Source organism: Antechinus flavipes, chromosome 2 (assembly GCF_016432865.1).
Source record: "Antechinus flavipes isolate AdamAnt ecotype Samford, QLD, Australia chromosome 2, AdamAnt_v2, whole genome shotgun sequence".
Taxonomy (NCBI): domain Eukaryota; kingdom Metazoa; phylum Chordata; class Mammalia; order Dasyuromorphia; family Dasyuridae; genus Antechinus; species Antechinus flavipes.
In genome coordinates this window covers 675,324,314-675,337,069 of record NC_067399.1, presented here as the reverse complement: position 1 = coordinate 675,337,069, position 12,756 = coordinate 675,324,314, and the positions used below count along the sequence as shown (strand labels likewise).

At 46.2% G+C, this 12,756-nt stretch overlaps 1 protein-coding gene across 1 annotated transcript; it reads left to right on the top strand.

Moving 5' to 3' along the window:
• The first annotated feature begins 7,788 nt into the window (after window positions 1-7,788).
• On the top strand, window positions 7,789-11,881 carry CH25H (cholesterol 25-hydroxylase). The gene has a single exon (XM_051982665.1). It carries the CDS (start codon window positions 8,943-8,945, stop codon window positions 9,804-9,806), a length of 864 nt encoding a protein of 287 aa, XP_051838625.1. The 5' UTR covers window positions 7,789-8,942; the 3' UTR covers window positions 9,807-11,881.
• The last annotated feature ends 875 nt before the right edge of the window (window positions 11,882-12,756 follow it).

The window sequence follows — 12,756 nt, the reverse complement described above, 5'->3', positions numbered from 1 at the left end:
GATCGTTGGCTGTTTTCAGCGTGGAGCTCAACTAGATCCTACTCTATAAGGCCAAGGGTTGTAGGAAAGGCTGATCTTGCTGCTGCTTCTGACTTTCGGTGACCGCTTGTCCTGGGCAGGATGGGCAGTCAGGGCTGGGGGCCTGGTGGCAAAACTGTGGGATGCGGGGAGACATATACTGCTATGACCACGGATCCGTTTGAATATGAGTATATATCTTAGTGAAGGGGATTCAGGTCTGGATGACCTGAGTTCAGTTGCCTCAGTTGCTCGCTAGATAGGTAATCTTAGTGAATCATTTCACCTCTCCTGGGTATGGTTTAATCTGTAAAATGAGAATACCTACTCACCAGGCTGTTGGGAGGCCTGAATGAGGTTGCTGCCATGTTTTATCTCACAGTCCAACATAAACTTCTGGAGGTTGAGACCACTTTGTCAGCCCAGCACCTCGGACAGTGACTTGCTCATAGGATGCATTTAATGTGGCGTGTTGAATGGTGTAGTGTTCTTGTTCTTCTTTAAAATATATGATAGTTCTTTCTGGGGGAGAAGGTTTCTCGAAGAGATTTTCTGGAGGCAGCCTTAGTATCAGTTCAGATCAATAATTACCCCAAATACAGCCAGGTGATAAAAGTACAAACGTTTATTTTCTCCTTCCAAAATAGCCTGGTTAGTTGAGGCCTATCTCTCTGCTTGGTTCCAAGAGCTCTTGCAGATTGTCCTTTGCTTCTGCCTCTGCTTTCTTCAGCCACCAGCCAGCTCCACTCTTCATGGAATTCCGCTGAAATCTGTCCGAGAGCCTCTGTTTCTTTTATATGAGAGAGAGAGGAATTGTGGGATATGAGAGAGAGGGAGTATGGGTTTTCTCCCATAGTGCTCTCTGGTCCTAAGAGCTTCAAGGGAGGTGTGAATTCACAAAGTTACATAGTTAACTTTGTGAATCTCCCCTATTTGTGAACTCCAATGAGTAAAGGTGTGAACACAAGCATTGTATCAATTAGTTCTACTCAGTACCTTGTTTCAGGTTCTGGCCCAAAACATCTTCTTGTAAGATCAGATCAATAATCTATCAACTCTAATGAGTTAGCAGTTTGTAAAGAGTTAAATTAGATTTATATCTGAAGGAGACCTGAGTGATCATTTAATCCAGTGCTTCTCAATCCAGGGTCCAGGGATTTATTCTTAAAATATATTTTGATGACTATATTTCAACATGCTTTGCAATTAAAATCTTTTTGTGAGAAGGAGCCCTAGGTTTAACCAGTTTGCCATTGGGGTCCATGATGCTAAGTCCTGCTTTAGACCCCTCACCTCATTTTACAGGCTAAGCAAATGCAGTCCCATTTTGGAGATCGAGGGGATTGCTGCTGTTGATGGAATTTGCCTAAATCTCAGCAAATCATTTGGCAAAGTCTCTTCTGGTCACCCTTTTTGAGGGAAAGCTGAAGACAGACTATACTTGGCCATCTTCAGAACTAAGTAAAAGGCCAATTCGAGACATGATGTAATGGCTTAATGGTTTAAGTGTTCACTACTAATGACAACTTAGAAGATGCTCTCTAGCGGGGGTCCCCAGAGACCTGTCCTTGGTCTTACACCTTGACCATTTTATTGTTGTGCTGCTTAAACACCCAGTTGGCATATTTTCTGGGGGAGGGACAAAATGAACTGGATGGACAGGGTAAAATTCAAACAGCTCATCATGGGCCAGTTGCTTTGGTATGCAGTAGTAGGCCCTTACTGACTATTGATTGATGGATTGACTGAAATGAAGAGGCTGAAATTTAATAGAAATAAGTGGAAAGCCGCGGGTTCTACAACCCAATTTCACAAATGCAAGGTGGAGAGACAAAGATTGGGAGCTAAGTGGGCTGTAGATTAAATGTGAGCTAATGGGATGACCTGGCAAGTTTTAAAAATAAAGGCAATCACAGAGTGCATCAAAAAAAATAGGATCTAGAATAATAGGATTTACCATTACTGTATTCCCTATCTTGATCCTGTCAATTTTAGGGTCTTGTCTTCAGTTCTGGTCTTTAGGAAGGACTTTGATGACTTGAAGAGTGTCCAGTGGAGGAAACCAAAATGAGGAAGGACCTTATACCATATGAGAACTGGTAGAAGGGATGTAGAAGACTTAGGGAACCCAGGCTGCTTTATATATGTAAAGGTCTTTAAGCAAGGGCTGGATAGCCTGGATAGCCTTTTGTTTGGGTAAGTCCTAGAGGGGATTCTTGTTCAAGGACAGATGGACAAGATGCCCACTGAGGTTCCTTCTATTCGTAGAATCCATGAACCTGTTTGTTGGGATTCACACTCAGGCCTCTGGAATTACCCTTCCTACTCCTTCCCTTACATGACACTCACTCAACTCTGCATCTCCCCACCCATGCTTGGCATGGGGCCCATGGCTTTCCTTTTGTGACTGTCCAGAGCATAGAGCATAGAACTCAGCACTTTTTAGGTCTTTAATGTTTTGAATAAAAGTGAATAAACCCAGGTCCTCTGGCTTTCCAAACCTGTACCAAGATGATAAGAAAAACAGACTAGAAACATAATTATGCTAAATCCTGCCTTTAAGAAACTTAGTCTCATAATGGAAGAAGGGGTCAACAAAGAGATATGTAAGTATCAGGAGAATATAAAAGTGAATAATTTCAGAAATTATTAAAAATCCCAGAAAGATTATTCCTCTCCTCCTACTGCACTGGTTCATTGATCAACATAGATGGTCATAAGATGTGAATCAGTAACATTTCATGCCAGACTGAATAAAGCCACATTGACATGCAGATGTTTTCAGTTCCCATCAGACTCCTCTTCCCCATCCCCATTTAGAAACAGGTCAACTCTGAAAGTCAGTTAATAAAGAAAGTTTATTGACAGAGAAAGTCAGAGGAATCAGACATTTCTGGCCAGAAATGGGCTCTGCCCTTCTAATGGGAAGAGGAAGAACTAGATATAGAAGCAGAAAAGCTTTATACTATTAGCTCATCGCAATACCCTCCCTGCAAAGAATGGATTGGTTAGTTTCTCTTAGGGTTACATCATTTCTTACATGCTACTCCTAAACATGTTCCCCTCCCTCATTGTACATCCCATGTTGTGTTAATGAGGCTCCAATTCTATGTGGGGAGTGTCAGCTTATATAAATGAGACTTATTAAACACAGTAAAGAAAGCCTTTTCCAGGTCTTTGAATCTGATCAATTTAAACCAGCTTCTAGCCTAGACATCTTTATCAAAAACTTGGAGCCAAAAAAATAGACTAGTTGATCAGTGGAATAGGTTAGGTTCACAGAACAAAAGAGTCAATAACTATAGCGATCTAGTGTTTGACAAACTCAAAGACCCCAGCTCTTGGGATAAGAATTCACTATTTGACAAAAACTGTTGGGAAAACTGGAAAATAGTATGGCAGAAACTAGGCGTTGACTCACCCTTAACACCGTACACCAAGATAAGATCAAAGTGGGTTCATGATTTTGGCATAAAGAATGAGATTATAAATAAATTAGAAGAACATAGGATAGTTTACCTCTCAGACCTGTGAAGAAGGAAGGGAATTTGTGACCAAAGAAGAACTAGAGATCATTACTGAGCACAAAATAGAAAACTTTGATTATCTCAAATTAAAAATCTTTTGTACAAACAAAACCAATGCAGGCAAGATTAGAAGGGAAGCAATAAACAGGGGGAAATTTTTATAGTTAAGGGTTCTGATAAAGGCCTCATATCCAAAATACATAGAGAATTGCCTCTAATTTATAAGAAATCAAGTCATTCTCCAATTGATAAATGATCAAATGATATGAACAATTTTCAGATGATGAAATAGAAACTATTTCTATTCATATGAAAGGGTGTTCTAAATCATTACTGATCAGAGAAATGCAAATTAAGACAACTCTGAGATACTACCACACACCTCTCGGATTGGTTAAGATGACAGGAAAAGATAATGATGAATGTTGGAGGGAATGTGGGAAAACTGGGACACTGACACATTGTTGATGGAGTTGTGAATCGATCCCAGTCTGGAGAGCAATTTGGAACTATACTCAAAAAGTTATCAAACTGTGCATACCCTTTGATCCAGAAGTGTTACTACTGAGCTTATACCCCAAAGAGATATTAAAGCAGGGAAAGGACCTGTATGTGCCAAAATGTTTGTGGCAGCCCTTTTTGTAGTGGCTAGAAACTGGAAAACGAATGGATGCCCATCAATTGGAGAATGGCTGAGTAAATTGTGGCATATGAATGTTATGGAATATTATTGTTCTATAAGAAATGACCAGCAGGAAGATTTCAGAAAGGCCTGGAGAGACTTACATGAACTAAGGCTGAGTGAAATGAGCAGGACTAGGAGATCATTATCCATTTCAACAATAATACTGTATGAGGATCAATTCTGATGGAAGTGGTTACCTTCGGCAACGAGAGGATCCAATTCAGTTCCAACTGATCAGTGATGAACAGAACCAGCTACACCCAGCGAAAGAACACTGGGAAGTGAGTGTGAACCACAACATAGCATTTGCACTCTTTCTGTTGTTGCTTGTTTGCAGTTTTGTTTTTCTTCCCAGGTTATTTTTAAAACTTCTTTCTAAATCTGATTTTTCTTGTGCAACAAGAGAACTGTATAAATAGGTACACATATATTGTATTTAACATATACTTTAACATATTTAACATGTATGGGACTACCTGCCATCTAGGGGAGGGGGTGGGGGGAAGGAGAGGAAAAGTTGGAACAGAAGTATTTGGAAGGGTCAATGTTGAAAAATTATCCATGCATATGCTTTGTCAATAAAAAGCTATGTGTGTGTGTGTGTGTGTGTGTGTGTGTGTGTGTGTGTGTGTGTGTGTATGTATACTCATCATCACTCATCAGAGTGATACTCATTATTGCAAGGCTTATAATATTCCGTGGAAATTTATCTGCTCAGGGATTTGGAGAGTTGAAACTTAATAGTTCTGTGGAAACTTAATTTTAAGTGCTCTTACACCTCCAAGTTTTGGTCATAGACTGACCCTAATTTCAGTTCTAAGCTTAATTCTCATGAGCTCCCATGGATTTAGTCATCATTTCTATGCTGACAAATTTACTTCTCCTGCCCTAAGCTCTCTGCTGACTTCCAGTCTTTTTTTAAAAATAAGAATAAATGCAATCTTATATTTGAAAAACCAATAAAAACCAACTTTACAATTTCAGGGGGATATAGAGTTCATCAGAATAAAGAGGTTTTAGTAAACTGCAAGTTCAATATAAGACCACAATGGGAAAAAGCTGCTAAGAAAGAGTATAAATGTAATCTTTTTTTATGGCTTTTTATATACAAAACATATTCATGGGTAATTTTTCAACATTGATCTTTGCAAAAACCTGTTTCAACTTTTCCCCTCCTTCCCTCCACCTCCTCCCTTAGATTGACCTCCACTCTTGCATCTTCAAGTGCCTTTCAAATGTCACCATTTTAAACTCCATATTTCTCAAAAAGAGCTCATTATCTTTCTTTCTAAACTGCCCTCACTTCTGACCTTCCCTGTTAGGGTACAGGGTGCCACCATCCTCCCAAGTCCCTTAGACTCCACAGCCTCAGAATCATCCTGAATCCCTCACTGTGTCACCCTTCACGTCCAATGTGATCCCAACCTGTCACTTTCATCTTTGAAATATCATCTCCTGAATACACCCCCTTCTCTCCTCTGACACTGTTCCTACTCTAGTGCAGGCCCTCAGCACCACTTACCTGGACTATTGTAATAGATGCTGGGGGCATCAGCCCTCCTCAAGTTTCTTCTCACTCTAGTCCATCCTCCATTCAGTCACTAAAGTGAGTTTCCCAAAGAGTAGATCTGACTGTGTCATTGCAGTGCCCTACTCAAGAAACTCCAGTGACTCCCTATTACTTCCTGGATCAAATACAAAACCCTCTGCTTGTCATTCAAAGCCTTTATAACCTCCCTCCTTCCTCTCCAGTCTGCTTACACCTTACACCCCTCCATGTATTCTTCAATTCACTGACACTGACCTCCTGATTGTTCAATGAACAAGACGACTTCATTTTTTGGTTCTAGGTTTTTTTTTTTCTGATTGCCTCCCATGCCTAGAATGCTCTTCCTCTTTAGTTCCTAGTCAAAATCCCACCTTTCACTGGAAGCTTTCCCTCTAGTGCCTTCTCTCACTTATTTCCTATTCATCCTGCATAGAACTTGTTTGTACAGATGTGTTTACTTATTTTCTGCTCTGTTAGATGGAGAGTGGGATTATCTTCTGCCTCTTTTGGCATCCTCAGAGCCTGGCCCAGCGCGGGCTCTTAATAACCATTTCTTGACTGACCGACTTCCTGAGACTCCCTCCCTGCAGTTGTGGGTGAGGCTACAGGGCAGCCTGAACTTCTTGAGCAATACCAAAGCTGCTCTAATCAGATGGCAATTCTGGGAGGCACCACTGAGTGGTAGCCTCGAGCCTTGGGGAAAAACCTGTCCTGGGATCAAACTGGAAAAATAGTCTGTCTCTGAGGGCACTGACTTGCACCTTCCTCATCGCTAACCATAGTCTGGGACCCTGTCTCAGGCTAACACTTCCATCCATGCAAATTATGACTATGGAACCACTTTGTTTTTGGAGCGTTCTGGACCCTGGGGAGGGATTCTATTGTGGGTTGCTATTAAGAGCACAAGGATTCAGTCCAGAACTTGCTTTGATGGTTTTTCCAGTGCCAAACCTGATTCTCAATTCCAAATGAAGTGAACTGGTTGACTTTGGTTTTTGGTTTTAAAGTGATGTTTTTACATCCTGGAAATATTCCCTTTCTTCTCTTCTTAAAAGCTCTCCTTAGCAACGGAGAAATAACAGCTAAGTGTAAACACCCAATGCAGTGATTAGCTGATGATGTGACCACTCTTCTGCCCCTGTAGTCCATGGCTTCCCTACTGAGAGGAGGCAGGGTTCTTTTTATTATCTGTTCTCCAGGATCACAATTAGTTTCTCAGTCTACTCATTTATATTGTTGCAATCACTGTATATATGCGTAAATATATGTGTATATATATACATATATATTTACTTATGTTTTGATCCAGCTTACTTTATCCCTCATCAGTTCATTGAAATCTCATGTTTCTTTGAACTCCCCAGTCATCATTTCTAATAGCAATAATACTCCCCTGCCTCTGTCTTTCAGTTTATTCTGTCTTTCTCTGATTAGTGGGTGCCTACTTGGTTTTCCTGTTTTTTAATTTAATTTAATTTTATTTTATTTGTGTTCGTGTGTGTGTTTTGGCTGAGGCAATTGGAGTTAAATGACTTGCCCAGAGTGACACAGCTAGGAAGTCTTAAGTGTCTGAGATCGGATTAGAACTCAGGTCCTCTGGACTTCAGGGCTGGTGCTCTATTCCCTGCACCACCTAGCTGCCTCTCCTGTTTTTTTTTTTTTTTTTTTTAATATTTAGAAATATGCGGGACTCTCGTTTCTATATTATATTCCTTTGAGCTTCATGCCTCCTGGTGGGATAGTGTGGGATAGTCAAAGATAAGGAATGGTTAAGTCCCCTTTTCTCACACAGTTCCAAATCGGCATCCAGGGTGATTACTCCATCAAGGCCACCGATTTCTCTATGCAAATGTAAAAATGTAAATAACAATCCGTTTACTTATATTTCGCGTCTCCTCCGTGTCCCTTTTCCCTCCCCCACTCCCCGCCGCCCCTCTCCCTCATCAAAGGCAGGGATGGTTTTCACTTCTTTGTCCGGCACATACTGGATGCTCCGCCAATATTTGTTGGCTCGCCTCCATTCCCGGGATGCGGTGCAACAGGTGAGTGCCTCAGCCAAACCCCCGATTCCCCTCTAGACTTTTTCCTCTGTTTGCCAAACAAGCTGGCCAGATTCTTTTGCGGGCAGGGGTCCGAGAATCCCCCTTCCTTTTGCAGAAGTGCTGCATCTCCTCGAGCTTGGCTCTAGCCAAAATCGTGGAAAATTCATTTGGTAACGAAGCTGAGGGGCTGTTCTGAGGGACTGGAGAGGGGCGCTCAGGGAGGCTGGATTGCAGAGGGGCACTCAGGGAGGCTGGATTGGAGAGGGGCACTCAGGGAGGCTGGATTGGAGAGGTGCTCAGGGAGGCTGGATTGCAGAGGGGCACTCAGGGAGGCTGGATTGCAGAGGAGCACTCAGGGAGGCTGGATTGGAGAGGGGCACTCAGGGAGGCTGGATTGCAGAGGGGTACTCAGGGAGGCCGGATTGGAGAGGTGCTCAGAGAGACTGGATTGGAGAAGAGCACTCAAGGAAGCTGGATTCTCCAGAGATGAGAACTCAGAGAGGCAGAGCCAGCGCAGCCATTGGAGTGGAGGAACAGCTGCTCTGCCTGCGTCTCTTAGCTGTTCCCAGCTCCGAGGAGGAACTGGCCAAAGCGCGTGGCGGACAAATCCCCGTCATCCCGAGCTCTGTGGCCAGCTGGAGACCGGGCTCCGGAGGAGGCTGCCATCCAGGGCCCTGCCGGCGTATTCCAAGGCTCGTTCTCTCCCTGTCCCCATCGCTTCTCAGCGGTGAGCACATGGCTATCATTTGTCTCCCCCCTCCGCTTCGCATTTCTGCCTTGTTCAGGCACCTCTCCAACCCTTGAGGGAGCCCTTGGGACTCTGAGAGGATGTGCCAAGCGGGAGGCCTGTTGCTTTTGTAAAAATTAGGGAAAAAGTCCTCCCCCTCTTCCCTCCTCCTTGCCTCCCCCTCGTCCCCCACCCCCACTCTCAGCAGTGAGGTAGGAAAAGTGAGAGCAAGTGACATCATGGATGGGAGGGACCAGGAGCGCTTCTTAACGGAGAGAGCTAGCTCCCAGACAGCCCAGACAGGCTCGGCAGCTCGGCTCGGCTCGGCTCGGTCCCCTCCAGTCCGGTCCGGTCCAGCGCGGCCCGGCCCGGCCCTGCCGTTTCCTCCCCCCTCATGGCGGGGCTCAGCATGAGCAACGGCAGCGCGGAGCTGCCCGGGTACCGGGCTCTGGACGCTTCCCCCGTGCGCCTGCTGCAGCCCCTGTGGGACGTGGTCAGGGCCCGAGAGGGGCTGCTGCAGTCTCCCTTCTTCCCGGTGCTGTTCTCCGGCGCCACCTACACCGCCTTCTGCCTGCCCTTCGTGGTCCTGGACTTGGTGGGCGCCCGCGCGCCCGCGCTGAGGAAGTACAAGATCCACCCGAACTTCTACCCGTCGGCGGGCCAGCTCCTGCTCTGCCTGCTGCACACGCTCTACCAGCACGTCGTCTTCATCCTCCCGGTGACCGTGCTCCGCTGGCACTGGGGCCCGCCCAGCTGGCCGGCCGCGGCCCCGGGCCTCTGCGAGCTCCTGTCCCACGTGACGGCGTGCCTGCTGCTCTTCGATGCCGAGTTCTTCGTCTGGCACGTGCTGCACCACAAGGTGCCCTGGCTCTACCAGACCTTCCACAAGGTCCACCACAAGAACACGGCGCCCTTCGCGCTGGCCACGCAGTACCTGAGCGTCTGGGAGCTCTCCTTCCTGGGCTTCTTCAGCTCCCTGAACCCCACGCTGCTGGGCTGCCACCCCCTCACCACCATGATCTTCAACGTGGTCAACATCTGGCTGTCCGTGGAGGACCACTGCGGCTACGACTTCCCCTGGTCCACTCACCGCCTGGTGCCCTACGGCTGGTACGGCGGGGTGTCCCACCACGACATGCACCACAGGAAGATCAATTGCAACTACGCCCCCTATTTCACCCACTGGGATAAGTTACTGGGGACCCTGAACTCGGGCTTCTCCGCGGGAAACGCCCCGACCCCGGGCCCGTGGAACTGAGCCCTCCCCGGGGGGGCAGGTGAACAAACCGGAGGGTCCCGCTGTGAGGGAGAGATGTTGCCTAGTTAGAAGCTCCGAGAGTTGGGATGTCGGGTATTCTGACAGCCTGAGCGCATTCATTTCCAACGAGAAGGATGCAAGGTTATATATAGAGCTCGAGATGCACATATATAAAAAAAGAAATCTCTCTGTAAATATCAGTGTCTAACTAAGCCGAGAGAACGGTGTAGACTTGACCTTGAACGCCAATCCTCTGAGGATTGGAACCCGGTACCCGGGACGGCCTGAGCTGCTGCTCCTTGTCGGAGGTCGCTCCGCGGAGGTCGAACCCGGGACCACCTGGGCCCCGTACTAGAAGGGATCGCTGAGCCGGGCTCGCCCGCTTCCAGAAGGGGCTTCGTAGAGCATCCGTCTGCCTCGTCTATTTATAATCTGTGGCGCTGATTCTGCTGGACAGTGAATGAGCCGAGAAAAAGTTTCTATTTTTCCTTCCTTTGCACTAGAATCTGTATTTATACTGTACCGTCCGATGTGATGTTTGTGTTTCTGATTTTTTTCAACGAGACGAAACAAAAACGAAACAAGCCCTCCCAAAGCAAAACGGACAGAATGACGCTTGTTTTATGTGCTTGGTTTCTTGAGGTGGGGGTACGTCCGCTCCTTATGTGCTGTCTGGATGTGGGCAAGTATCTCCCCCTCTGAGTGCCTCAGTTTCTCTCTCTGTCAGAGGAGAGGGAGTTAGATTAGAAGATTCCGGGAGCCCTTGCAGCTGAGGCATTCAGCTCTCTGGTAAAACAGGAGGGAGAGAAGGGGGGAAGAGTGGAGAGAGGAGGATGCTGTCTGCTAAGCAACGGGGCAGCCGGAATGGAGCTGGTGCTTGCGGGATGCCTGCCCACAGGCAAGGGGGGAGCGAGCAGTCTCAGGGAAGTAGTTTTGATTTTTCTTGGGGGAGGGGCAGGAAGAAAGCTTTCTCGGGGTGATGGAGCGGATGCCTTTACGGAAGCGCCTGTGCCCCCCGACACCTTCTGCGGGCTGCGCAGAAGCCGATAGCAGGAAGGGTGAATATTGGGGGCAGCTCAGCCCCGGCGGTCGGCGCCGGCCCAGCCTCGGAGGAACTGTCTGGTAGCGCGGGGCTGCGGGGAAAGGGAGAGCCGGCCTCGGCTGACAGGACAGTGTTCGTCACCAGCGGAAAGAAAACCCGCCGGACGCATTTTAAATGCACCAGAGGAGCTCGATCTGAAGAACCGCGAGCAGCGTTGGGGATGAAGGCTGCCTGGGAAGGTGGAGGAGGTGGGCTCAGCCTGGCCGCTTCCCCGTGCTCCCTGAGGAGGGGAGGGGCCGAACATGGGACCATTCCGGCCTGAGTGCTGATGGAGACCTTAGAGTGGGGCCTCGCTTCATTTTCCGGACAGAACTGAGAGCCCAAGAGGCTCTGACTTAGCCAGGGTCACCCCAGAGCTGGGATTCAAAGCCAGATTCTCCAACTCCAACTCCCTTGATCCCTGTGTCATGTCAAATGGGAAAACAAGGAGCCTATGACTATGAAGCGTGTGCTGCAGGTTTGAGAAGGGCCAGTCCTTCATCTTTTTAGCTCCAAGGAATCCAGTCCTTTGGGGACATAGGAAAACCTAAACTGTTTCATGAAATGGGAATCCTCACGTACACATTTATTTCCTGTTTTAGCAGCCCTAGCCCCTGAGCTGTATGTTCATATCTTTCTCTTTCCCATCCTCTAACCTATCATTCTGTTTGTCTCTGTTCTTCTATTTGTGTGTCAGTCTATCTATCCATCTAGCCATTCATCCATCTCTCTACAGACTGTCTATCTTTCTGTTTATATTATCTATTCCATCTATTTATCCATTTATCTATTCATTTATCTATCCATCCTATCCATCTGTCTACTCATTCATTTATCTTATCCATCCGTCTGTCTCTATTATCTATCTATCCACCTGTCTATTCATCTATTTGTTTTCCTTTCTTTCTTTTTCCTCCTTCCTCCTTTCATCTTTCTTTCCTCCTTTCCTCCTTTCCTTCTTTCCTCCTTTCCTTCCTTCCTTCCTTCTTCCTTCCTTCCTTCCTTCCTTCTTCCTTCCTTCCTTCCTTCCTTCCTTCCTTCCTTCCTTCCTTCCTTCCTTCTTTCTTTCTTTCTTTTCTTTCTTTCTTTCCTTCCTTCCTTCCTTCCTTCTTTCTTTCCTTCCTTCCTTCCTTCCTTCCTTCCTCCCTCCCTTTCTCCCTCCCTCCCTCCCTCTCTTTCTTTTTCTTTCTTTCTTTCTTTCTTTCTTTCTTTCTTTCTTTCTTTCTTTCTTTCTTTCTTTCTTTCTTTCTTTCTTTCTTTTCTTTCTTTCTTTCTTTCTTCCTTCCTTCCTTCCTTCCTTCCTTCCTTCCTTCCTTCCTTCCTTCCTTCCTTCCTTCCTTTCCTTTCTTTCTCTTTCATTTCTCTTTCTATTCCATCCATCTATCCATTTATTCTCAAGCATAAAATCCAGTCAGAGTGCTAAACTAAGGCAGTGAAATATGGGACAAAATAAATGCTGGACCAGGATTCAGGAGATCAGGGTTTGCTTGTTGGCTCTGTCACTAGCTGGCTGAATGACCTTAGAAAAGTCACTTAAATTGTCCAGAGTTAAATTTGTTCATCTGTCAAATAAAAGTGTTGGACTAAGGTCCCTTCTAACTCTGCCATTATATATCTGTAAATGTCACTATTTCATCCTGAGAGTCAGCATGACACAGTGGATGGCTGCTAGGCTTGGAGTCAGGAAAATTTGTCTTCAAATCCCTGTGACCCTGGAAAGTCACTTCCCTTCTCTGGGACTATTTCTTCATCTGTGAAATGAGGAGGGAGGGGGGCTGCCTTGATGTTCTCTGAGGTCCCTCCTCCCTCTGTTCCCATTTATCGAGCACCAAATGTTTGCAGGGGCCTTCAACGCTGTGATGACTTCTG

Coding starts and splice junctions, on each gene's coding strand:
- CH25H (XM_051982665.1), top strand. CDS start 8,943: ATGGCGGGGCTCAGCATGAGCAACGGCAGCGCGGAGCTGCCCGGGTAC.